Source organism: Meleagris gallopavo, chromosome 6, assembly GCF_905368555.1.
Source record: "Meleagris gallopavo chromosome 6, MGAL_WU_HG_1.1, whole genome shotgun sequence".
NCBI classification, from domain to species: Eukaryota; Metazoa; Chordata; class Aves; order Galliformes; family Phasianidae; genus Meleagris; species Meleagris gallopavo.
Window position 1 is genome coordinate 41,722,135 of NC_139409.1, and position 27,946 is coordinate 41,750,080.

The following is a 27,946-nucleotide window of genomic DNA, read 5'->3' on the forward strand; positions in this document are numbered from 1 at the left end:
CCTCTGATTAAAAAGCCTTTTTCTAAAGAGAAAAATGACCAGAGTGCTGTTACAAAGGATCAACACTTACTGGTACCTGGTCTGAAATTCAAGAGCTACTTTTTAATACTTATTCAACTAAGCCTTAACATACTGGGTTGCACATTTATTCATTGCATGCCAGTTTCATACACACTTCCTGTTGCCCAATGATACCAAGCTATGAAAATCTTTCTAAAAGAGTAACCCCTTTTAACTTAATTCTAAAATGGGAAAAATTTACTCTGCAAGTGGAAAAATTAACATGCACTGAATAAAAACAGACTTGAAAATACTTCTGAGTGACTAAGAAATTAAAAGAAAATACAGCAGGTAGATTTCATTAGCATCTTTTTATTGGATGGCAAACTATTTTGTATTGGTGGATTCTTCCAGCTTACACAAGCATTCTTGGATTGCAAAGGATTCAATGAGATTGAATAATGGAAGTATATTTAAAGGTTTAACAATAAGGCATCGTATCATACTCCTTTTCATTCAGATTCCTCACTGGAAGCGTTTTCACTGAACAACTACAGTTGTTGAATCTGACAAGTTTTACTTGTATACAGTGATACCTTCAGATACACTTGCTTCCCAAGGAAATCAATTATTTTTGCAGAAGTCTCTTGAATCTAAGTTTGCTTAAAGATGAAATTACCTCAAAGGTAAAACTTTGGGTAAAACAGTATCGTGACTTTTTCAAAATTTCTATCACTTTAGAAACAATTTTACAAGCTTCTGAAGAGGTCAAGAAAGTTGAAACAAAAATACATAAAGGCTGTTGCAACATAGGAGTAAGAACTACCACGTAAAATATATCCCATTGGTTCAGTTTATCTTGTTATAATCCTGGCACTTAGGCTAAGAGGTATTAAATCTATATGTTTTTGGCATTAACTATAGCTTGAGCAAGTACCTTATACACATATCTGCATACAGAAGAAGAAACTCACTTTTGTACCACACAGTCCACAAAGTTAACGTGGAAGGATTTCAAGCTTAAACATGTTTTTCTGTCATTCATGAAGACAGTCTTAAGTTCCAAAGTAGTAATTTAACCCAGGAAAAATAGGTTTTCTTAATAATTTTATATAAAACAAAATAGCAATAGAAACTATCTTTTCTTTGAGTAGGTCTCTATCACCTTTGTCCAGGTTCCAGGAAAATGTTTGGTGACAATGCACTTTTTAAACTGAATGTGTCTCCACTCGATGAGTGTCGAGAAATTGCTTTTCCACCTATTAACAAAGTCTCTGCTTCTTTTATTTCCATAGCTCTCTTGTAAAGTTCAGCTGCCTTCTCAAAATCTCCCCCTTCATAGCTTTGGAGAAGAGTAAAACAAAGATGGAACAAACAGATAAAAGTTGGCTCTCAGTTCGTTCAAACTGAAATGCACACCATGCAATCAGTAAGTGTAATTAAGGCTCCCTAATTTCCTAATACACAAATCCAGTATATTTCTTTTTTATGTGCTACCCTTTATAGTGACATGATTTTATAGGGCTAAGGCATATAATCTTACCTGAGCACAGCCAAGTTCTTCAGAGTTTCTCCCACACGAGGATGCATGTGACCAAAGCTGTCTTCATAAATCTTTAATGCACGTTCATAAAGAGGTAAAGCTTCAGTCTGCTTTTTCTTTGGGTATTAGAAAGTTGTTTGTTATAAAAGTTTACTTTTATTACTTTATTACAAATTACTTTTGTTACTGCTTTTTTCCTTACATAGTAGCAACACATCCTGGGTAGAAATTCACGCATATTCAACAACCAAAAAGGTGCCTTGTGTTCTCAGTATTGCTGCTAGGTGAGGGTGATAATTGAGAATGTCAAAGCCACAAGCTCTCACTTGCAAATGCCATTCGCATTGACCAGTTCCCAGTTAGGGTATGGTCCTCCTAGGCAGTCTTGAAAATCTCAATGTATGTACCAGAAAATTCTGAGTTACCAAACGCTCTTTAATTTTACCTGAAGCAGCTTTAATCACTGATTAAAATTGATGTGCAGACTGCAAAAACAAAGAATACAAGAAACAGCTTGCTTGATTGCATTTCCTTTAAATCTCATATCAATTGTAGACGAAAGAAAAAAAAAAATCAGCTGTAAAGGCTCTCAAATTTTTAGCTACACAGTGTCACAGCTGCTGCAGATGGGCACTCTTCATTCATGGACACAGATTTCAAAAGATTATGTTACCAGTGAGTCGGCGGCAGAGCTGTGCTTCATCGTACCACAGTGACTGCTGCACTGCTAGAAATGCCACATTCTGCTATTGTCCTATGAAGCATGTGGGCATTCTGAATAACCTACAGAGCATTAGCCCAATTGTCCTCATACAACACCACTCAGCAATTATTCATCCCCTGCATACACTTCCCTTGTCAAATATCCTTCCATTTTTTAAAATTAAACCTAAGTAAGTATTTGTAGGTTCTATATAGTCCCCTTATAAATGTGATTACATTACTTTGGTATCAGTTAGGTGCATGTCATTAAAAAAACCCACGACAAGAATGCTAAGCACATCAGACATGACAAACTTACCATCTGACAATAAAGAACAGCCAGATTGACCAAAGCTGTCGCTACACTGGGGTGTTTGGGGCCAAATGACTTCTGTCGTATTTCAACAGCTAGTTCGTACAGAGGAACAGCCTTGTCAAGCTTCCCCTACAAACAACACAACAAAAAACAATTCGGTCATCTTGTATCAAAATGATGAGGCTACAAATCTATTTTAAACAACAAGCTTGGAGAAGTCTTACTGTTTCCAGAATAAGGGTTTAACTTCTGTGTGGGATATCGCTGTGAATTGACTGATTATTCTCTGTGAATAGTTATTAAAATTAATTTTCCAAAATACTGAGCATATTCAACTCCAGTTAATGCGTTTCCCGGCTATGTCTGCTCCTTCTTTTTATTTCACTTTCTTCCACAAGAGTATAATTTAGAAGACTGCTAAAAAGAATTCTCAGTTGTACTTTTCTCAAGTAATTTTCTCCATTTGCATTTCCTCATTCTGCCATAAATGAGAGCAGAGACCTTATTCTTTGATTTAAAGTGCCTAAATTTTACTGACGAGATGGGAATGGGAATGTAGCTGCCTTCACTTAGGAGCAATTCCCAGTGCTATTTGCACTGTCTTCTCTGGAACAGCTGTGGTGTTCAATGCCATATCAACAACCCATCACTTCCCATTCACCACATTGAGACTGACTTCTAGGCCAATTTCCCTAAAATTCTTCTCTCATATTCCAATCAGTTTTAATGTAGATTATTTTTCCAGTAAATGTTTTCTTCCCAATTTAATTTACTCATATATTAACCAGATATACTACAGAAGTATGCTCAGGTTTTTATTATTAGCATTCTCCTATTTAATAGCATTGACAAATTGTATAATGGTTCACTGTAATTCCAAAATTCAAATCAAACTTTCCCTTTATTTTTTTCAAAACATCACTGTGCCATAGACTGAAGACAATCAGTAATAATTCTGGCAAAAAAATATTATAAATAATTGTCATTTTCTGTATCTGTGATACTTGTTCCTTTTCTTCTGTCACTCTTCTCTAAATTTTAATTTATGCAACTTCAAACGAGCAAAGAACTGTTGTTGGATGCAAATATTGAGTGCTTTTCCATTTTCTAGAAGCATCAAAGTTAGAAGCTGAGGTGAGCAGAGAACATGGAACCCAAAACCAGTTCATTCACTTACAGTTGGAAATGATGAAAACACAGAGAAGTAGAGACTTCTGTTAAGGTTATTCCAGACAATGTATTTAGTGGGGAACATAATTCTCATCTTTCACTGAATCAACATAAGCTGGAAGTGGCTCGGCCACACAGTTTGTTAAGTGCTCTCCCGTTTATGAGCCAGCCTTAAGTAAAGCACTGTCTCCATCAGGAATCTTCAAGTTATTCTCACATCGTCTGTAAAGTTCAACGTTATTCTGTATTATCTAAAACATGACTTTTCCATCAAGACATGTCTCACTGAACTCTTGTATATGGGCATTGTGTACAAAACAGAACTCAAATAGAGCTGGCAAGAGCTTCCCGCGCTGCAACAAAAGCATTATGTTTTAAGCAGATGAGAAATTCTCTATTGTGGTGATGAATACTAGACTTGTAAGACACTGAAGACATTACTCACAAATGGTTTTCCTTTAAGCAAAGTGTGTCTTGAAATAGTTACTAGACTTTTTGGAAACAAAGTCCCTCTGACACGCATCTTTTATACATGTGTGTACATAGCTGACAAAATAGCCCCATTCTTTTTGTGTGGAAGACTGTGACACTGCAAGCCCTTACATTATTTGGGTGATGTGAAGAGGTAGCAGGGTTGTTGCTTACCATCTTTTTGTACAGCACTGCCAGGTGTTTCACTGTGTAAGCCAAGGAGGGATGGTCTGGAGCCAGTGCTCTCCTCCTGATGTCCAAAGCTTTTTCATAGAGTTCCTCTGCCTTCTCGTAGTGCTTCTTCTCATTGTACAGGGCTGCCAGATTGTTCAAAGACTGTGCGCAGTCGGGATGGCTGGGTCCCAGGACTCTTTCTCTCATTTCCAGGGAGCGCTTCAGAAAAAGTTCTGCTGTCCTACAGAAAACATTTGTGGAGCAATATTTTAAAGCTGTTAACATCTATACAGGCTGTGACTGAAACAGAATAAACTCAGTTTCAGAATCTGTAGAAACCACGTAAGCCAGCCCTAAGAAGCAGAGATAATTTACATGTTTCAGGGCAGCACTGAAGCACAAGCACCTCTGTGGAGAACTGAAAAACCAGTCTAGAAGATTTCAGCAAACATTAAACTAACCCCATAGCTGCTTCATGATCAGGTGATCACATCTATCATTTATGATGAGCTAGATTCTTATAGTAGAATCTATTTGGAAGTGACAAATGGAAAAGACACTATAATGCCACCGTTGAAGCATTTTCCAATCAAAAGCATTCCTATTTCACTAAAATAGTGTACTACTACTCTATTATGGATTTACAGCACTTCCTCTACCACAATTAATCAGTGATCCCCACATAATACTGGCAGCATCCATCATAATTGGGTTTTTTGTCATCCTGACATTCACACCAATTTTGTGTGACTCTGGTTCCCATCAGTGTAGTAAATCAGAAAAATCCATTTCACATTAGAAAGATGATTTATGTAGAACTGTACATACAAATCTGGAGCTCTGACACAAGTGTCAAAAGGTGTTCTCCGTATGCAAGGACCAGAGGATGAAGTGTGATACATAGCAACTGCTACTGACACACCCTTCTGCCATTGATTTCACTCTAATTGTATCAAACTATCAAAAAATTTTCAATCCTGGACTCACAGATTCAGAAGATACACAACAGCCATTAAAATTACTTAAACCTTCAGCAGAACAAGGTTTATACTTTCAGTCTCATGTGAAACAGCGGAGATATGTTTACTCTAAAAATTGGTTGCACTGAACTGCATTTGAGCCATGTGGAATTTAAAATGATGCTGTATTCTGTATGAGATTAGATAGATACTAGTTCTCTATGATCAGCCAGTTTCATGTGGCTTCATGAGGATAAAACAAAACAAGCAACAACAAAAAAAACACCACCTATTCCAACAGCTGTTACAAATCAGGGCCTTCATTGTAAAAATCTCACATTTAACAAAGATGCAGATTTAAATTAAAATATATTACTGCTGTCTTCCAAGAACCACGTGCAATTCAAACATCAAATAGAGGGAGAACATAAAAACATTTTCAGAACTTACTCCTGTGCTTTTGCCGTGCACTTTCCTTTTTTCCTGGAAAGATTCAGCTCAGGAGAGCATGACATAAGGTGACTCTACATTTCACTCATAACACCCACTTCTGGACTACTTTGTGGACCGAAGAAATCTCTAACCATGTGATGAGAACTGCACTGCACACGCCACTCTCCTTCATCGACACCCCTGCTTATCTCTACTTGCATTTAGAGAGCAGTTGTGCTGCTCCATCCTCCTTTGCCCTTAAAAGACCTGAGGATAACATGTACTGTGAATGAATATTTAACTCATGACTTCTTGTAATAGTGATAAGTGATGTGAAAAACAACGAGAGAACTGGTACTTGCAACTCAGGCTAGTTAATTTTAGCCATGAAACATCAGTTCTGAATGCAGGAAATACATCACTTGTTAATACAAGTTAGCAGCATCAAGTCTATAAAATATGAGTGAATTTCACAATAAACAAAAACAGAATGAACCACAGGCATCACCATAGTGCATGTCTGACCATGTCTACATTTAATGTTAATTCTCCACACTTTGCTTCCATGTGTGATCTACGAGAACACTCAGTGGAGGTGTCACAAAGAACACAACTTACTCAAGATTATTTTGCAGGTAATAAAGGACTCCCAGCTCATTGAGGGTTCGAGCATTGTCTGGTGTATCCTTGCCCAGTGTGAGCTCTTCCAGTTGCAGGGCTCTTTGACGCAGAAGAGCAAAGCCGCACTACAGCAAAACACAAGGTAAGTCAACCATCACTACTTTCAAAGCGTGTTACTGAAGACAGAAAATTCGAAGACTCAAGTTCTACACCAAAGGAGCAAAACAATTCTATTTAATTCCTGTTCAGTGGCATTCTGCTTATTTACAATCTAATGGTAATTTCACCAAACATGCTTTCAGGAAATTTAAGTTACTGTGCTGCAGTACAGCTCTCTTTTTTCCTATATCATACATACTAATTTATTGAATGTATTGTATTAAACTCCACAGTTCAAATAACCAATTCAGATGAAATTCCTAAGTTTATAAACTTAAAAAAATAAAGCCAACCACCTAATGGCTATACACAGGTTCTTTAAAGTATAACTCGAGGCTTCACATGGATCTCAGCTGCCAAGCTAATGCTTAAAAATATGCAGCTGATACAGAAAAAAAAAAAAAAACAGAAAAGAAAAAAACAAGGAAAAAATCTCAACGTGGCACATAATTCTGTAACTAGGATTATCCATTGCTATAAGGATTCTGTTAAATAGTATCTGTAGGATAAAGGCCTCTGTTATTTCTGGAGAACACCCTTCTCTATTGCTGTTCTGACAGCTAATTCTATCATCAGTAATTCCGCACCCCTAAAATGTATTTACCCACTTATTTCTTTTCCACTTCTCAACTTCTCATACCAGTTGTCCTGATTCATCTCCACTTCCAGAGTAGTTTAAGGGCCACTGCTAGGCCACTGACTACTATGCCTTCAATTATCAAAAGCATCTGAGCATCAGATTTATCAGCACTGCAGGCATATTTATCATCTATTTAACAGAGGATTCCTTCTAAACATCAAACATTTTCTTACCAGACTGCCTTTTCGTCTTGCTGCTTTTTGGCGTATTTTGAAGGACTTTTTTCTCAACTGCTCAGCTTGTTCATATCTAAAAACAGTTATTTACAGTGTTAGGAGAATGCCAAATGTAGCTGGGTATTCTGAAAAGCTTCTAAGTTATTTAAGTGTATAAGGAGAACTTAAGAATGTTGAAAAAAAACTTTCTTTATCTTTTTGTTCAAGATAAAGAAAATCCAAAATGCCTGGGGCCAGACAACGCTCCTCCTTCATCTCTGACTTATTAGAAGTCAGAGCAGTTCACCTCTACTGGGTGGCCTGCTACAAGAATACAGAGTGTATGCTCATTGTTGAACTTAGGAAACTCTAAAAAAGAACTATAGAAACAGCCTGGTTTCAGGAAGAAAATATCTGCCAAAGTTACTTTTGTAGCACTTTTACATTAAAGAAAAACACCAGCATAGTCAATCTTACTTGTTCTGCTTTTGGTACAACATGGCAAGAGCATCGAGTTCCCGGGCTACCCGAGGATGTTCAGCTCCATAAGCATTTTCAGAGATTTCCAGTGCCTGTTTATACAGCTGTTCAGCATTCCCAAACTTCTTCCAGTGAACATAAACTCCCGCTAACTGGTGAAGTGATTGTGCCACCCTTGGGTGGTCTGGATCCAGCGCAGTCTCTCGAATCTCCAGAGACCGCTGCAAAGGAGCTACAGCCTGTAACAACGAGGTTCAGAACATGAACAGCAGGAAACATCTCGTAAGCTACAATATTTTAACAACTGCAACAGAAAGCACACAATCAGCTCTGCTCGATTTCCCTCCTTGCTGTTACAAGTCTCTAAATGTACTCACCTGACTGAGAAGACCTAGGTCCTTAAGAAACCGTCCCAGGGTCTCATAAAGATCAGCCAGGCAGATCATACTTTCCTCTCCCTCACAGCTTTTTTCATATTCTTTCAGAGAGTCAAAATACTCAGCTGCCATAGAGCTCTTATCTTTCCCAACCAGCTGCCAGTAACTCAGCAATTCTGCAAAATGTCCCCTGTTTTAACAAGGAAATAAGAAGCTCATCTTATCTCTGACACCTCTCTCTTCAGATTGATGCGACGTTAGAAGAATAGGGCCGTATGCACGAGTTTTCTCTTTATGCTACAATCTGTTGAGACTGTTGCTGTTTACAGTACTATTTACACCTTTATCAAAGCCCCAGTTATAACAGAAATGAAAAAATACACGATCACCGGTGCATTACCATTTCAGCCTCTACTATTTAAGCTCCTTCAATCTATATCTAACATTTTCTGATTTGTACTTTAAAGTAAATAATTATCAAATACTTCATATTTAATGTGCTTGATAAAAAAAAAATACTTTGAAATGTTTATACCCCCCAAAACAGTGGCTAACTTTGTACCTTTTGTAAAGGTTCTGGGATACAAAGAGATTCAAAAGACACTTGTGTAGCTTTTGTTTGTCACCCTGTTGCTGGAAGAGCCAGGGAAGTTCATCTGCACTTCTCCAAGTCACTCGGTCTCGACTATTGAAAGAAAAGCCATAAAAATATTACTGGAGATACCTAACAGTGCTCATTAATGTGATGTGAAAAAAGGCAAATATACATGTACCATGCCTTAATGCTTAAACAGACAAACTGCTATGAGACCTATGTGCTCTTTTCTCACATCTTCATTGCACTGTTACCTGACAGAGCCCTGGAACCCCCAGGAAATCACAGGAAGCCGTTCCTCTCTCTCACATGGGCTAATCTGGGTCTGCCAGCCTAACTGCAGAAATACTGACCCTTTGTGCCTCCTTTCCCTGGTACACTGTGGCCCTGTAGGTTAGCTGCTACCCAACTCATGCTCTGAGCAGCAGCACTCCACAGTGGAACACTGACTCAGGACTGTAAATGCAAACCCATTTTCAGTATAAGCATCAACTTGTAGACTTTCTGCTATACTATTGGACCTCCTCTTACGTATGTGCCTACTGCTTGCTAAATACAAGGTCTCTTGTCTCTTAAAGTTCCAAGAAACCTCAGATTTCCTAGCATTTACTAGGAGTTAAAAACCTACATGGGCTCAGTTACCACAAAATAACAGAAGCATTATACATTCACACCACAGATTATCACATGGTAACTTCTCTTCACGTATATTTCCCACTACAGTCCTCAATCTTTTTGAAGATTAAAAAGCAATATATCAATAATAAACAGGTCAAATGAGAACAAGGGTTTTCTAGGGTTATTTTGCAGCAATTATTTACAAACTGGGTCCAAAAAGGCATAATAAAGAAAAAAATATATCCAGTAGGCATAAAGCCTGTGGTTCAGCATATCTTGAGGAATTACGACCTACCTTAGCTGCATGGTGAAATAGTCCACAAGTTTTTGTCTGTAGGCTGAAATAACATTCAGACCTTCTTCCATATACTCTAATCTCACCATCTCCCAAGCCTGAAGGAGAATATAATTGAGAGAAGGAGTATGCATTTAATTTGTTAAGTACAAATGACATACAGAGAACTATGAAAGAATTTACGTAATCAAACAGGTTGCATGTTGCAAAATCTTCCTCTAAAGGCAACTACAAATGTTGTCGTGCAGTGTAGCATAGACCTGGTTATCCAGATAACATTCCCCTCCCCTTCAATTCAGCTTGTTGTTATGGAACCAGTGCTTTCTAAGACACACTGAGGTAACATCTAATAGTCAGAAATTTCTGAAGGCTTGATATGCCAGCTTTTCAACTGCTGAACAATACTGACCACCAGTGGTAACACAGCTCTAGTAGTTTTCAAAGTAATCCTAGTATCAGGCAAAAAGTTAAGAAAAATGGAATGAGCAAACACAAACATTAATAACTGTGTTATTAATAACAACAGAACAGCAGGGATTAAGGGTGTCACAGGGCAAATGAACAGCTTAAATTTCAAGACAGAAAAATTAATTCTGAGTGCAACTAGGTATAAAGTTGACATAAACAGACTGAAATGTCTTTCCTATCTATCACAGCGCAGTCAAGACCAGAATCTGGACAAAAGCTTTTGCATTGGCAGAATTTCACGTGTTTAAAACTAAAAAAGTTACCTGGAGATGCTGGAACTTGAGCAAACCACAGCCATATGTCAGCAAACACATTTTGTGCAGGCTGTGAATGAGTGAGGCTAGCACTGCAGAAGACAGCTCAGGATACAGTTCCATCAGCTCAGATTCGCTCACACCATTGTGGCTAACACCAATGACACACAGTATCTATGTAAAGCAGAAACATTATCATAGAATCACAGAATCCTAGAATCATAGAATGGCCTGGGTTGAAAAGGACCACAAAGATCACTTAGTTTCACACCCCTGCTGTGTGCAGGGTCGCCAACCACCAGACCAGGCGGCCCAGAGCCACATCCAGCCTGGCCTTGAATGCCTCCAGGGATGGGGCATCCACAACCTCCTTGGGCAACCTGTTCCAGTGCTTCACCACCCTCTGAGTGAAAAACTTCCTTGCATCCTCACTTCCTTATCCTACACAGTTAGTTTGCAATATTTGCTGCAGTGCTCAGATACATTAAAATTCAAAAGAAAACACTGGGCATTACTGTGTATAACTGTATACCTTGAAGAAAAAAAGATACCTACAGAAACCCTTTAATATTGTAAAAAAGGTGAAGCACCAAATGAGGCCATTAGCCAAAATCTGGAACAAACAAATGGTTCCTTAGATCTTCCTCTAAACCACTTAGGAGAAAAATTAAATCTATGGCCATAAGGGACTTTAATCCAAGTAAAATACACTGAAGGTGCTGCAAGAACCAAAGAACTTCATGCAACTGTCAAGTATCATGTCCTAATTAAAAAATAAAAGTTCCACAGAACGAAGAAATTCTGTAGAGTCAGGAAGAGGAATAAGAAATCAAACATACCTTGCCCTGTATTCACAGAACATCATGTTTTGATTAGACTTACTGTGCTTAACCCTTTGGTCAGGGTATAAAAGGAAATGTTGATTCTACATCACATCTTAGTGGAGAAGTTTGGTTTTGCTCTGTGAGATAATGATTTACTTCACATTCAACACAGAGAAGTCGTATGTTAGACAACAGTTCAAATTAGATTAATAAAATTTCCTGTCTCTGAATTACACATTTGAACATATGTAAATTAGTATTCACTTTTAATTTAAGAATAAATCTTTAGAGGAAACAATATACATTTCCTATATAAATCATCCACTACTTACCTCTCTCAAAAGACCTTTCTCCTTATCACTGCACAATGACTCTTGAATTGATCTCAGAACAAGCCTGTACAGGGACACTGTGTCTTGGCATTGGAAACACTGCTGAAGGGTTTCATCAATATTTCCTGCACTTCCAACACTGAGAAGATGGACAAAAAGTGGTTTAGCATATTACATTTGGCTGAGCAAAACAAACAAAATTCCAAAAAGATCTACCTCAAAAATGCTCTGAATTTCTATTTAGTTTAAAAGGCTCACAGTACCTGGCAAGATTAAAAGCAAAAGAGCAAAAATTCCTGAAGCCACCTATTTGATTTCTCTAAAGTAACTGCAACATTTTTATTTCCAAGAAAAGGTATGTTGCTGTGTTCTTTCCTCCAGCAAGAGCACGGAGTAAGAACATCAGACTGGATGAAGATAAAACCACATGCTGCTGTTTCACCTAATGCATTTACAAGGCATGTTTTCAAGAGCAATTAAGCATTCCAGAACATAAAACAGCAACAAAAAAAGAAAGAAAATCAGTCACCCAGAGTAAATTATCATCTTCTGGGAGTCTCTAAATTATAAATGGGGCTTTCTCAACAAGATGAAGTCTAGGTTAATAATAAACCAATGCACTTGGACATATTCTATTGCACAAGAAGGAAGATTAATTTTCTCCACAGCAGGAATTAGACAGTAAAATACCATGTGTGAGATGTTAAACTAAGCAAACAGTGAATTCTATTTTAGCCTTAAAATCTATGAGGCAAGCTATCTAGTACATCAGTAAATACAACAGACCTGAATTAAACCATTTAACAAAACAATAACATCATTCTCCAAATGCCACTAAAAGGCATTAAGGTAATTGCCATATCTAGAAACTAAAGGAACAAAAAAAAAGAAAAGAAAAATAGAAGGATACATTCAGATTCACTTATATCAAAATGGCAGAGATTATACACCCCCTTTACTCCCACTGCATTTCCAGTCAGTGACGTGGGAAAACTTCAGGCACTGTTCTGCTGTTTTTTCTTAGCAGGATTCATTCTATATTAAATAACTGTTTTTCAAAATGCTAACAAATCTACTCACCAGCAATGACCATAACTGCAGGATCATTTGCACCTACCGAGCAATGGTTCTGCCCAAAAGAGTGACATACAAAGCATTGCAAGTTGTGGCAGAACGACAGTGTCTCTCAAGCTTCTTCTCCTATAAGATTTAAAAAAAAAATCTGTGAGCTAAGATAAATCAGTCACACCAATAAGCAGTTCATATTTTGACAAGAAAATAGGAGTTTCAGATACGTTTCTATTTATAACATTTGAAGAGTATGACATGAAACTACTGCACAAAATACTGTGTGTTTTTCTAGATATCAGAGCATGCAAGTTAAAGTTTCCCTTCTAGTTTAGGATTAGAACAGTTAGGATCTAATCACTACATCTCTAAAGATGAGGATTACCTCACAGAATCAATCTCCAACGCAAAGGGGTAAAATAATTTTTCCCCACTTAGTCAATCATAGTTACATTATTATGCAATACTAAATCTTTTAAGAGTCTAAAATGAAAGAACATGTTTACAGCAATATGTGCAACCATACAGTTTTCCAGTTAATAATTTACACTGTTCCATCTGTGCTTTGATGCTATGAGCCATGAGGTAAAAAAAAAAAAAAAAACAAAAAAAAACTCAAGCTGCATTCTGTTTTGAGCAGTATTACTTAGCTAAATCATTACTTTCTTTTGGCAGCTGTACTTATTTCATCTTTCCATGTTTTCATTAGAAGTTTTACTAAAGTACTTTCAAAGAACTACAAAAGACTTACCTGCTCCTTAGTCAATTTAACATTCACAGAGCTACATTCTGCACTAATGAGAGCTTTAACATCTTTGGAATTCAGTGGATCAAGATGAAGAGTAGGCCACAACCTTTGGTAAAAGAGGACAAAATTATACTCAGACCTTATTAGATGGCATATAAAGAGTGGGAAATAAAATACATTAAAGTTCCGTAATTTTTAATGATTGATATCAAATCAGTAATTGAACTTACTCCCTGCTACTAAGAAATTCTAATTATCACTAGCCAAATTTCCATTTTTTTTTTCTGGGTCTACAACACAGTATTGTGGTTCCTGGTATGCATGTGATTCATTTAGTATATTTTCCCATACAGTCACGCGGATAAATCCATCAGAATAAAACAAAAATCTGGTTTCATAACAAAGAAAACTGTCCTTACTGCAGTTACAGTTCCATTATAAAATGGAAAAGCTTCCATTACACTCAACAGTTGCAAAACTTTACCTATTGATTACACTTCCAGGCCTTAGTAAATCTGACCATTTGCTCTTCAACTAGTAACTCTAATGTAAAACAACTACTTTAAGACATGAGAAACATCTCGTAAACATAACATACCTCCAAGCCTGTGGACACGTTTCTACATTCACTGATACGATCACTCTCACATTCACTGGCAGTGGATCTATCAGCCATTTCATATGCTTTTCAGCTTGCTTAAAAACAAATTTTGATTATTGAATACAAATGCTCAAAACAAATGCCAGAAGTTGATAGGTTTCATTCATTACACAGCTCAGAAAATGGAGTCTTGAGTTCTCCAGTGTAGAGCTACAAATTGTTCACGATCTGATTCTTGAAACACTACTAAATGATCCAGTGATATCAGTGTGCCTGAACATTACATAAAGCAGATAGAACACCACTGTTAACATGTTTACCTTGAAGACTGGGCTATTTGAGTGCCCCGTAAATAGTTCACAGTAAAGAACTTATACATAAATAATGTATCTGGACTGCTCAAAAACGAAGGTGTTAAAAAGGTAATAACAAAACAAAAAAAAACCCATGATCTGCAAATTTAACCTATAAAACTGAAGAGTATTTTACTTCATCTGCACTTGCTGCAAATTACTTTAAATGTCCTCGTTACACTAAAGAAAACGTTAATGTTTCTGCTATGCAGATATAGCTGAACCTATTGCAATAGTCAAAGTTTCTTTTGGAAAGACAAATGCTAAGCATTCTGCAAACATACCTGTATTTGGTCAATAGAATCAATAATTATAATTATGCTGCCTTGATGACGTGCAGAAAGTTTCTCCAGCCAGCGGGGAAATTCTTCCAGAAGTTTAGCTGGATCCAAGGTCAGAGGTGACACTAACCAAGAATGTTGCATAAGCTGCAGAATTATAAACAAACATAACAACTTTTACCTTGAAAGTCAACTGTCAGTTGAATAAAGATCCACAGACACAAAAGAAAAAAGTTATGTAATGTTGGGGTAATTCCAGTCAAGTTTACATAGGATTCTCTTCTTCTAGTTTATACAGAACACAGAATATTTTTTGAATTCATTGTATAATTCTACAAGGAGAACTTGTGTTTACACAGTGGACAACGGATCTGGAGACTTAAAAGGACTTCAAAGTTGCACAGTTAAATAAGGCGGACTTCTAAAATACATGAGAAAATTGGAAGGAGCACACAATTTATTTCATTTTCCTAAAGGTTTTATTACTTTTTTTTGCCACCATATGAAGGAAAAAAGAGAGTTCAGACCCTGGCACAAAAATACTTCTCACTTATTTCCCAAATATCTAACACAATTAAAAAATACTAGGAGAGATACTAGTCTAAGAACAGAACAGTGCCAACTGGCAAATCTAGCTTCAGATTTCTACAGACATGTAAGAGATACTACCTGCTTCTCTGGCAGAATGGTGGAAAAATTTGGAAGAAGCTTACACAGCTTTATGAGCTACTAGTATTTGTCACTGGAAGTGTAACTACTACAAATATCCCAGAGATACAATTTAAGAGATCTTCATTCCATGTGTAGTGTCAGATTTCCCCCCTTCTATAATGTCTTACACTTTCATTGCTTTTGATGGATATAGAAGAACCTGTAGAAACATCTCATTTGATCTACACACAGACACTGGCACTTTCCAATGAACCAGGCAAAGCAGAGTATATAATAATACAGCATACCTTTAAAGTAAGGCGTTTAATTATTAATGCAGATTCTGAACTGGTGGACATGGGCCTCCCAACAAAGTGATAAAGAATCAGAGTGTTTGGTGAATGCTTCTGTTGCAAGTGAATCCTACAGAGAGAAGTAAAAAACAACAATCAAACAACGACAACAAAAACACCAAAAACAACACCTATTCATACCAGACTATTTTTGCAAATGTAACTTAAAAATTATGAGTTTTGCCAAAAGGAGGCAGAATGTCTGAGCTACAGGTGTTCAGTGTTTACCTTACAAAATGTCAGATGTTTTCTGGCATGTAAATGAACCTTTTATGTCTGTTTCTACTTTTGCTCCACCCAGGACCAGTGGCCATTAACATCTACCCTTTGTAGCACTGGATATTCACATCATACTGAGCTTTTTAGAAGTAATGGCAGCATCAGTTTATTTGATGACAAAAAATCTTGCCATAACCTAGAAGTGACTGTAAAATGTATTGCTGTGATAAATTATTTGGTCTCATCTTTCCTTTATTTGAGTAAAAAAGGCTACAAAGGACTGTTTTAGGTAGAAGGGCAACACTATGAGCTACAGAAACCACCCATGTATGCTGCACAAAGACAGATTTGTAGGATTTTGCCATCGGAATCAGGGAGTTGTTAAAGCCAGTCCAGCTACTCAAATGTTATAAAATTTTCCAGGACTGTTTCATAACATCAGAGCTTTGCAAACATTTCCACTTTACCTCTTATCAAATTGATACAATATTGTAAGTGTAATGAAAACATTTTTCTTAAAGTTCATAAAAAACAAAAAAAAATTAAAGAGAAAGAAAAATAGGGAAAAGGAAGAAAAAAAAGATAAAAGAAAAATAGGAAAAAAGATAAAGGGAAAGGACAAGGAAAAGTTGAATTTAAAAAAAGTAACAGCTTTTTTTTTTTCTTTTTTCTTTTTTTTTTAAAGAAAATATTAGATTACCATTTTGACAAAAGGAGAGATTTCCCAGAACCTGGTCCTCCTGATACAAGCAGAGGTGGAATTGGTGCTGGTGCTGCTACTAGGTCATTTAGACGTTCAAAATACTGTAAAAAAGAAATAACCATTACAAACATTTTGCTGTTTAAGAAAAAAATATATTGCTTATTACTGTAAACCATCCAAACACTACACGTATGTGCAAGTTTATTAAGATTGAGAAATAAATACTAAAATATAGCAAATATAAATGGAAATAACATCTATAATGAAAACTTAAATCACAAGGTCTATAATCTCTTGAATAAAGTGTAAAGTCCATGCACATTTTTTTCAAAGCTTGACATGCTAAGCACTTCCAGTGCTAATAAACTGAACTGGAGTTAATATACCAAAGCAATTGGGTACTATGTTCACTAAGGCCTTTTTCCTCTCTGCATGTCTCAACTACTCTTCTATATTGGATACGTTTATTAGGACAAAGCCTTCAAAGTTTGCATCTGACATAAGATTATGAAGACACTAAGCACACAAAAGTAATGTTTTCTTTCCCACATGGAAGACCAACAATGTTATGGCAGAGTTCAGGATGATTTAAAAGCAAAACAAAATGAGATGCCCTTATTTCACTTCAAAGAAATATTTTATCTGCAAGTAAGAAGTAGAAGCACATTAAGATACATATATATGTTTTCTTTTAATATTCTATTATTTACTGCTCTGGTATGTAGTAAAATTAGCATAATCCTCCAACTCATTGACAGTAAATGAACAGCAAAGTAAAAGAATAAGCAGTACAAGTAAAATTGGGATCCTAATTCATACTAACACAGAAACTGCATCCTTACACCACATCACACCATCAAAGAACGTTGCCCATATCAGATGTGACATCACTTTCCATGAATTTAATGTTTTTATTTTCTACATTTTATTATACTTCCCCTGCATGTATCTGCTTGACACCTTTATACTGAAACGCTTTAAAATATTATTTCCAATAACAGGGTAGTACCAAGTTATTCAGTATCTCTTTACATTTAAATTTACTACATTATTTTCAAATACCTCTGCTTGTACAATGAGATGAAATCTTTGCCTCAGCCATCTGCAAAAAGCCTGACTCCAGATGTCAAAATAGAGCTCCAATTTCCTTCAAAAAAAAACATTCCGAGCTTTTCCTTATTGACATTCAAAGCCTAAGAGGAGGACACTCCATTTCTGGCACATCATTCTAGTGCTTTTCCCCAGTGTAGAAACAACAACTGCTTCTTCATCAATGCCATTCAACAACAGGCAAACTGGCATCTCTCCCAGAAAATAAATATGCCATCTACATAAGACATATGGCTTCTCCTAGCCTAAGGAGTAGCAGCCACAAAGATTCCCTCAGACACAACTTCTTCAGTAGAACTACATCTTGTCTCACAAGAGAGGGAAATGAGTGATGGCTTCCTCTGCATCCATATACATTTCCAGTGTACCTACTTTCTCAAATCCCAGTTCACACGTTGAATTAGAGGCTTGCTGAAAAGCTTCCATCTGTTCCTGCTCATCATGTGCATCCCACAGTACATCGCCAAAAACTTCTTCTTCAGGAGCAGTGGATTCTTCCTTATTACCCAAATCTTTGCCTTCTAGTTCTGTCATTTCACAACCCAATATATCCTGAGTGAAACAGAATAATGTGGAAACAACCACAACTATAATTTTTAAAAGTATAGATACATACAGTGTAACTCTCAATTCCAGGGTGTATGAGTGCAACTCTACTAACATCAGTATGCTCATTTCCTTTCACACTGGCAGGGAATGTAACTGAACAGGCTACTACATGAATCAATCACTGGTCTCTATAAACTAATTTCACTCTTCTGCTAGTGGAAGCAATACACAGCAAGGATGGTTAAGGAGAGAACGGACTATGCAATCTTTTATTATTCCATGATTAGAAACATCACATTAACAGAGAATTTAGTCCAATGTTTGACCTCTCGATGATGTTATTCCTGCTTCTTTGCATAAAGATATTGCTTAGGTTTGGATTCTTTATTTTTCCATTCCAAGTTTTCCTGGCTTGCCAGGTATTAGTGGTGTAACACAAAAAGAACACCTGAATTACACTGAATCAGCATATCACAATCACATTGACAGCATCTGAGATCATAAATCTGAGTAGGAAAAGAAGCTGCAAAGCATGAGGTACCCTACCTGTTTAATTATCTTCTCCACACAAGTATAGATTTCATATGTTCCTTCCTCCACACCTCCCATGTGATCAATCATCTGAAAAAATAAATGAAGCATGAAGTACCTCTAAATCCAATTGGGAACAATATTCAGGACTTAAAACATTCCACAACACATTTACACTCAATTCTGTTGTACTCCTCAGGTAGGCCTCACTTTGCTTAAGCATTTAAAACTTTGGCATTCAGTCTCAGCTATCCTCAGCAGTCCTCTCCACAGAGGGGGACCATCTATTTTGAGATGCAAAGAATCCCTCTGGAGGTACACGTATGTCTTCAGTGGCTGCAGAGGAACCTTAGTTAAATACCTTTGCCTTTTACATGGCTAAACACAGATGAGAAGTTCCATCCCTACAGCACAGGGATTTTTTTCAGTAAAACTGCAGTGGGTTTTCTTTCCCCTGCCAATGAAAATTTCATAATCTTCATAAATTTCAGATTCAATTCCTTCTCATATAATGAGTATCCAGAGCAATGAGTGTAATGTAATTTCTCTGAAAATCTTAGACTACTAACATTTGATCCTATTCATTGCAGGAAAGTAAGCCTTTTAAAATTTAACAGCATTTGAAATATCATACCTTTGCTTTGTTCACATAAGAAATTTGCTCAATTAACTGCTGCACTGAGTCTGAGCTGACTCTGTCATCACCCATTCTGTGGTAAATCAGACGGGGTTTTTCTTCTGGATTTTTCAAGAAGGCTTCTTCACAGTCTTCCAACAAACAACTAGATTGGAAATCAGCATTCTTGTGCTATATTACACTGCTGTAGTAAATAGCTCAATCAACACAAGATCCGAAGATGGGTTTCACTGCAAAATCTAATTCAAAAGTCATATCTATTTACAACAAGGATAACCAAATATTTCATCTGAGAACTTAAGATAAATCCAGAAGCAAAGAGCATGTAAAAGAGAAATTCATGCTACTTGTACTATAACTATGAAAACATTATTAATTTTTATGGTTAACGCTCTGTAAATTAGAAGTCTATCTTCCCATCGTACCAAAATGCAGAGTGAAAAATAATTGCTTTGCATGGAAACAAAATGGATTCACACAAGATTAACAAATACCATATATGCCGTGCAATCACCTCTCTGAAGTCTCTGTCTTATTCCTTGAAGAAGGAATACACATTATAAGGAACAGTCCATTAGCATTTGTAAGATGTAGGGTAGCCTCTTAGCCAATCTCCAAAGCACTTAGTATGCGTGAAGGAATTGATACCATGGATATCAAACTGAGCAATCTACTGCTGTTCCACAAAAGGAACTGTGTTACCTGGGGATGCTGACAGTAGCAGACAGGATTTCTCAAGTAGTATTTTCTTCACATGAGCACTATGAGTTTCACCACAGATTTTGTAAGAGAAATAAGTGAATATTGCTGGCAGAAATACTCTTCTGTGTTGTTGATGTGTTTTGCTGTTTGCTTGGGGTTTTTTGTGGGTTTTTTTTTGGGGGGGGGAGGAGGAATTTATTCTTAAATAATTGTGACACATGCATGTAAAGCTGGGTTATTTGGCAGCAGTGCTCCTGTGGGGGGGCAATGGCCTCTCAGCAGCTGACACTTTCTCAGAGCACAAACATGTGGCAGCTGTAGCCCAACTTCTATACGAAAACAAAGAAATTAATCTGTGGTACCTGGCTGCTCCCTCTTGCATTCGACTACTGTAAATCTGAGCTACTACTGTCTTAACCCAGCTTTTAGTTCTCTGGGGAAAGATGTTTTACTTACAGAACCAGCAGGTCTAGTTAATACAAGATACCTCTAATAATGCAATAGCTGTGAAATCTTCAGTTTCAAGATTTATCTCTAATCTGAAACTTGATGCATATCACTACTTACAGATTTTTGCTTCCATACTGGCGTTTTGGAATGATCATTCCATGAGCTTTTATGTTATGTTTTCTAATCCTTTTTTATCTCTTTTTCAGCAAAATTTATTCCTCTTTCTCCCAAACCATGAAAACCAAATTTTCTGCCCAGGATTCCCAAATAAATAGTCCTAATACAATTCTAAGAATATCTTCAGTTCAGTGTTTTTCATTTAGTGAGTTATGTTTCTTCTAGAAGATTAGGCAAATACAACAGAACACTGAAAAAATAGAACATGTTGCATCACCATCTGCCTTAAAACACTGTAAGTTCAGTAAGTCCATTTCTAGAGAGCTGGTGTATGGTACTGCACACAAGAGCCCTGAAATCAGTCCAGAAAGAAGCTGGAGACAAAAGATTATAAGGGACAAAACAAAAGCAAAATACTTTGGGCAGGTGTAAGGATAGATAAGCAAATGGAAAACACTGAAGACATTCATGCCAGCCACTTTGAATTCCTAAGATTTCAGCAATGTGCTTGGCAGAATCTGTTCTTGGAAAGCAAAACATTTCCTTATTACAAAGACATATTTCATGCTGTATTTTAACAGAATCTATAGATACAGGAAAAAGTAAATGACAACAAAGCTGATACATTCTTTTAACTGTTTGCACCAGTAAATATCACTCAGAAGATGCTATCTCAGGAAACATACTCAATAAAGTATCACAGACATTTTAATAAGCTATGTACTCTCCATAAGTTACCAGTTTCCATTTGCTTTCCCAGCCTAGAAAATACTCACCTTGGCAAAGTTAAATGTAGGAGCAAAATGACTAATGAACTTTTTTCAATTTCCCATTTTCGTACTTCTTTAAAATGATTTTCATTTTCTGCTGGAAAATGAACAACTTGAAAGAAGTAGCCCATTGTTTCACAGATTCTTTGAAGTTTTGGTGAGTAGTTCTGAAAGCAAATTTGAATAACTGCTTTATTTCTATATCTGTACAGTGTTAAGGACCTCCTAGATAAATCTCATTATTTTTCTTCTATATAATTTCTTCCCCTGAAGTCCTTGACAAGACTTGCTCTGAATTCACTGAACTCAACATAGTTACCAAAGCTCTTAAGAAATATTAGAGAAATTTCTGAATAAGTATCACAGGGGAAACAAAAAGTTTGTCAGGTACTCACTTTAATGAAGATTTCCACTTCTGGTTGAGTCTCATCAGTGCTAATAATAAAACATCTCACTGTGTTACTCCACAGAGAGTGGGAAAACAGAGGAGTAACCTGTAATATACTGGCAACAGCAGCATCCCAGTCATCTGCCAATAAAAAAATGAAGTCAGGAGATCTCCATATCTGATTATGCTGGATAATATATAAGTAATCATCTCTTAACATTATTAATACTACATTTAATTTAAAATAGTAAAAACCTTTTTACACTTATTTTCATTTCAAAAAAATGAATTTAGAGAACACTTATAATCTGATAACACCATATGATTTGATAATATAGCAAAGCAATATTTTAAAATATATATATATTATAATTATAATGATATTTAAAATAGGACTGATGAAACGTATGCACAAAAATCATGTTGATGATTGTAAAATAAATAAAAGTATGCAGAAAGTATTAGAAACCTCCATAATGAAACAATTATTTTTTTTCTTTCTGATCTGCACACATTTCAATGAGACCATACCAGTTAATGAAGGTGAAACATGGGAAGTGCCTCTTCTTGATACAGAGTGCACAGCGTTCTCTGTTTGTACTATATGCCAATTCACTACAGCAGTAACTAACTTTGAAACTTTCCTAGGTTCTTCATTTTGTGGTTCATCATTCTTTCAAGCTTGAAATACGTTCCCCGTTCAGTACCAAATGGCTCAGTGGAAAGATTAGTACAGGAAGCTTGGAGACATCACAGAGCATACTCTTCCCTCCCACTCTGAGGCAGAGACTTCTGAATTAGAAGTCTCTGCTTAGAGGTTTCTCTAAGCCTTAAGGCTCTGCTTAAGGCTCTGAATTAGAGCCTTAAGGACTGAAGAAAAAAGGGAGGAACTGCCATGAAGGAAGGGTTCCAGGGCCAGGGCAACAGTGAGGAAAAAGAGAGCAGTGGAAGGCAATTTGCAAGAGGCAATATGGGAAACAAAGTTAAAAAGTAACAATAATTGGTAACAAAACATCTAACACTGATTCACATAACAATGCATATATCCTTGTCACGACATCACATTTCAATGAATTGAACCCTAAGAAGAATAAAAAACTATGCAAATGAGAATATGAGAAAATAGGAATACACTTTATGCTAACACCAACATAACATTCACAGTCAGGAGGTCGAGAAGTTTAATCAAAATGGAAAAAAAGAACCACAGTCAATACTGGAAGAGATAACTATCTTCCTTAATCAACACGAGGAATGAAGCTGGTTTTGGTTTATTCACAACTGGGAGCTGTTCACTGCTGTTTGCTAAACTCAATACTGCACATACCACAGCTACCAAATATATTAAACACAACTTGGCATGTACACAGATTCCTCCTGTAGTTAGAAAGAAGTATCTCAGTTCCTCCATCAAATTATGTAGGAATGGATAGAAAAATGACATAAATACATATTGTCCCAATAATAAAGTTCCCCATTACTTACCCCTGTTTATATTTGCAAATGGTCCCTCAACATCAATAGAGCTGTGAGCAAATTCAGGCCCCCTGAAAGACTGCTGAAGTTGCATCATACTGCCCATGGATGGCTCACTTCCCAAGGCTCCTCCATTCCAATATTCAGATTGAGCCCCAGCAGCTAAAAATTGGGAGGGGGGAAAAACATCAAAAAACAAGCAAATAAACAAACCCCAAACCCCTTCATTATCACTAAACAGGGCAAATTATCAGTCTTAAATGTTTGAGCTGGTATCGCCTATCACAAGCTATTGAACATAATTCTTTCTCCTTTAGCAGTTTTGCTCTCACCTCTGTGTGCAGCAAATAAAAATGCTAATCCTAGAAGTTACTAGGAAACCATACTAGTGAAGGGTGAGGTTATTTGCTGTTACTTGTTATTACATGGATTGCTCACATCAGTTGGGTTCAAATGCTGTCTTGGATTACAAATCAGGAAACTGCTTACAGTACTGATCCAGTCATTTGTTCACATCACAAAACGGACAGCTTTTGTTTTAGGAACATTCCAGAACTAAAACAACACAAAGGGGCTCTAGGTCAGGACCGAAAGAAATCTTCTGTGTTTTGTGAGACAGCATTCACAGCATCTTTTCATAATACATACACATTACATTTCTGTCAAACTATACAAACTCCCAAGACATCAAATATTCTTAAATGAAGGTAAACAGAAAATGGAGTAAGACTTAGAAAAACGTAAGGGAAGTGTGAATTCAAAAACGAAAGTAAGACAAAAGGCAAAAAAAAAACACCTGTACGACCATGGTTCATCAAATGGACAACTGGCAAAGAGCCAATGAACACATTTTGAAATATTTCTAGTTTCAAAGATCACATTTATTTATATTGCCACCAATTGTTGATAGCAAATGTTACACAAAAGCACTTGGACACAGCGTTTCCTCAGTAATCTTAGGTGGTGCAAGAAGTAATGATGGACATTCATAACAGTGTCAAGATATTAACTGTCCACCACACTTACTGCTGGTTTCCAATCAGGTACACAGCCAGAGGACTGGTGAAGGGTGTATCTGAATCCTTTCTGTGTTAGCAGGTACCTCTTATGGCATGTATAAGGTTTTGTCTTTTGTTTCATTAAGTTTGCTAGGGTTTCCCTTTCAAAAAATTCTCCTGTGAAACTGCTCTTTTGATTAGATCATGTTTGTTAAACACCTAGCTCTGCTACTTTGAAAAGTATAGCAGTTAAGACGGGCATATTTCATCACAGATTTACAGACCGTAAGTCAACCCAAGATTCCCTCTGGATTCAATTGTACTCTTTTGGATCCTCTGGAACATAATCTCCCAGATCTAGAATAAGAAAACTTAGAAGAAAGCTCAGAATAGACTGGAAACTCAGAATTGTTCATAGAACAATTTTATTTTTTTTTTATGTCACCATTTCTCTATTTCTTGACAGTATTATATTTTCTTCATTGATTCATGTCTGAGACCAGAAAACTGGAGCTTCCATAATATAAACTATATATGCAAAGTCAGCTCCTTTAATTCTTTAAAATACTTTTTGATGCTTTTCAGGCTGGATTAATAAGCAGAAGATCATTTTTTGCCTTCTGCTCTACTATTCATAGACTTTCAGTCACATTACAACACTAAATACTGGGGACGAAATTCTCACCTGTGACATCTGTACAATTGTCATCAGAATCAGACTCTTCAGGATCAAATACTTGGATTCCTTGGGCCTGGAGTCTCTGAAGTTTTGCTTCTAGGTCTCGTTTGGCCCTCAGTAAGTCCTGAATCTCATTTTCTTTTGTTTCCCTAAAAATCTACAAGTGGAAAACAAACAAACAAACAAAAAAAACAATTAAATTTGAAATACAAACCATTATCTTTTGAAATTTAATATCAGATTCCCGCATCCCTATTAAATATTTTCAACTGTAAAGATAAGTTTCTAGTACTCATTTAGCAGGGAAAAAAAAAAAAAAAGCACGAGAATGTGAACAAAAGAAAAAGAAAGTTAAAAATTATCTGATGTTAAAATTTTACCATTTTAAAGCTTAGCATACTATTCTTAATGTTAGAAGTCCACGTTAGTATGGGAAGTTCATTAAAAATGACAAGCATTTTTCCTGACCTTTTAAATTAAGTGTCTTCTAAAATCAATGCATGCGGTAATTTCCTTCAAAGGTTCTCTTTTAGTTTTCCATGTATTTTTAACATTTACATATAATCTTGTATTTAGTTTTGACTATAGTGGCAATTTAAATTTCCTAAAATAGAAAGTGATTGAGTATTCCAGATGTCCTATTTTAAAATATTACCATCACAAAAAAAAGGAAACAAGAAACTAGATTTAGAATAGAATGAGATTAAATTCTCTTCCAGTCTCATTTTCTTAAAAGAGGTCAAAAACAGCTCTCTTTTTATGTATCTGCTAAATACGAACACCTGCTACAATCAAAGATATAAAGAATCTTGAAAACAGTGCAAAACTGATGTCTGTTTCCCTGTGACAGGTGATAGAAGTACCCTCATAAGCAGCAAAGGAAAAGCAGAAGTATCAGTTTGACTTTTCCTCAAAGTAGTGCAAATGCTTTTCTCTTGAATGGTCTCTCATACTTTAGCAGCCAAAACAGATGCACCAATATACACCCCAATGTGAGTTAAAACTCTTACATTGCTAAATATAAGTAGATTCAGAAACAAATGTCTGTGTTTCTTCAGCATGTGCCAATTTGAGACCCACATTTTCCTGTCACTCTCGGGTATGAAAGTTGCAAGAATCTGTGTTGGAATAACACAGGAATTTAGTTTAGGACATAACTCTGCATAATTTACTTTAGTATTTTAAAAGCTGTTTTCTGTTTTTTCTCTTAATCTTGCAGAGAAGTTTTGATAGGATTGTCTGGAAGGAAATAATCAACTACAACCACAATACTGCAATCACTTTAGGGCAGGTCTTCGTGAACAGTGTTTTAAAGAAATTCCTTTGGGGAATGAGACTAAGTGTCAGCTTATTGACTTTTGATCATTTTCCCAAGAAAAGAAAAGTCAGGCCATACCTTGAACTGCCTTTTGACCTTGTCTCGATCATGTTCAAACGTGGCAGCTCTCTCCATGGCTTGGTATTTAGCTTCTAGCGCGCTTTCTTTCTCTCTAAGTATCTTCTGGTAAGTCTTCTGAAGTGCCTGAAAAAATCGAATATACCACTTTACTGAGAGAATGGCAATAAATGGTTTTAGCTCACTTTCCAGCTAATGAACGCCACATCTCAACACAATGCTACCCCGCAACTTTCCTTACTCCAAGGAGATGCCAAGCCCTGCCCAGGGAGCGGCACGACGGCTCCCAGCCCGGCTCAGGGATGCGCGATGAGCCACCCATAGGCTCCCACCTCCCTGCCACAGCCTTCCACGCGAGCAGGACAGACCCAGTGGCTGGGAATACCTGCAACTCTGCGCGCAGCCGCTTGTTCTCCCTGTCCAGTTTGGCCTCCTTCTTCACCATGGAGGCCACCTCGTTGTTCTTGCTGACGCGGAAGATCTCGTACTCTTTCTTCAGACGCTCGTACTCGGCCACGCACTCCAGCTCCTGCACCGAGGCCGTGGACTTGAAGCTGGCCCCGATCAGGCCGCCGGGCCGCGACGCGCCGACGCGCCGGAGGGAGCCGCGGAGCAGCCGGGCCTTGGGCTTCACCTCCACCGGGATCTCGCAGGCCTCGCCGCCGCCGTACGTGTCCTCGATCACCTCCCCGACCCCGCCCGCCGGGCTCACCAGCGACGACGCCGTCCCCATGGCTGGGGGAGCCGTCGCGGCGGTTTGGGGGGTTAGCGCCCACGGGAGGTGCCCGACGGCGGGGCCGCGCACCGGGCTGTCCGCTCGCTCCCTATCCCGCCCCGGCCGCCGCCCCTCAGCGCTCCCCCGGCCCGGGGGCCGTGGCTCGCTGCTGGCGGCCGGACGAGGAAGGGAGGGCGGGAGGAAGCCGCCTCCCTCTTTCCCTCCCTCCCGCCCCGTCCCGCTGGCTGGCGGCCACGGGGGGAGCGGGAGGCTTCCCTGAGGGAAGGGGAAGGGCTGAGCCGCGGCGGGAGCGGCGTGGAGGCTGACAAGGAGGAGACAAGCCTAATGTATGTGTTTATAAAAGGATGAGGCACTGTGGGGAACTATCTTTCACCACCTTAAAATAGTGATCTTTGAATCACAGAATCATTAAGCTGGAAAAGACCTCTAAGATCATCTTGTCCATCACCATCTTACCACTGAGCACGTCCCTCAGTGCCACATCCACAGGCTTCTTCAACACCTCCAGGGTCGGTGACTGCACCACCTCCCTGGGCAGCATGTGCCACTGCCTCACTGCTCTTGCTCGGAAGAAATGTTTCCTAATACCAAGCTGAACCCCCCGGCACAAATTGAGGCTACTCCCTCTCGTCCTATTACTGTTACCTGGGAACAGAGGCCGACCCCCAGCTCACCACAGCCTCCTTTCAGGCAGCTGTAGAGAGCGATCAGGTCTCCCTTAAGCCTCCTCCAGGCTGAACAATCCCAGCTCCCTCAGCTGCTCCCTATAAAAATTGTGCTCCAGACCTCTCACAGCTTTGTTGTCCTTCTCTGGACATGGTTAGAAGACGCTAAAGGAGAATAAA

The 27,946-nt window shown here is 37.7% G+C and overlaps 1 protein-coding gene across 2 annotated transcripts; it reads right to left on the minus strand.

Moving 5' to 3' along the window:
- Positions 1–352: 352 nt before the first annotated feature.
- NPHP3 (nephrocystin 3) lies at positions 353–27,379 on the minus strand. 2 transcript variants are annotated; one of them, XM_010713086.3, is made up of 27 exons: positions 26,751–27,376; positions 26,366–26,491; positions 24,976–25,126; positions 23,302–23,454; positions 21,824–21,957; positions 21,435–21,595; positions 19,387–19,534; positions 18,768–18,842; positions 18,045–18,224; positions 16,560–16,663; positions 15,596–15,710; positions 14,640–14,783; positions 14,000–14,097; positions 13,405–13,507; positions 12,703–12,785; positions 11,586–11,724; positions 10,439–10,603; positions 9,708–9,805; positions 8,762–8,884; positions 8,200–8,389; positions 7,820–8,061; positions 7,361–7,436; positions 6,386–6,513; positions 4,377–4,617; positions 2,565–2,690; positions 1,544–1,659; positions 353–1,342 (listed from the first exon to the last, which is right to left on the minus strand). In XM_010713086.3, exons 1-27 carry the CDS (start codon positions 27,096–27,098, stop codon positions 1,162–1,164), a joined length of 3,948 nt encoding a protein of 1,315 aa, XP_010711388.2. In that variant the 5' UTR covers positions 27,099–27,376; the 3' UTR covers positions 353–1,161. The 2 variants fall into 2 exon arrangements, 1 of the variants encoding a protein (XP_010711388.2); XR_014883978.1 differs by lacking the exons at positions 353–1,342; positions 1,544–1,659 and adding an exon at positions 3,739–3,953 and having other exon boundaries at positions 26,751–27,379.
- Between the last annotated feature and the right edge of the window lie 567 nt (positions 27,380–27,946).

Coding starts and splice junctions, on each gene's coding strand:
- NPHP3 (XM_010713086.3), bottom strand. CDS start 27,098: ATGGGGACGGCGTCGTCGCTGGTGAGCCCGGCGGGCGGGGTCGGGGAG. Junction 9,806..10,438: donor TCAAGTTCCAGCATCTCCAG/GTAACTTTTTTA, acceptor ATTCTCCTTCAG/GCTTGGGAGATGGTGAGATT. Junction 1,660..2,564: donor CTGTTCTTTATTGTCAGATG/GTAAGTTTGTCA, acceptor TAATACCCAAAG/AAAAAGCAGACTGAAGCTTT.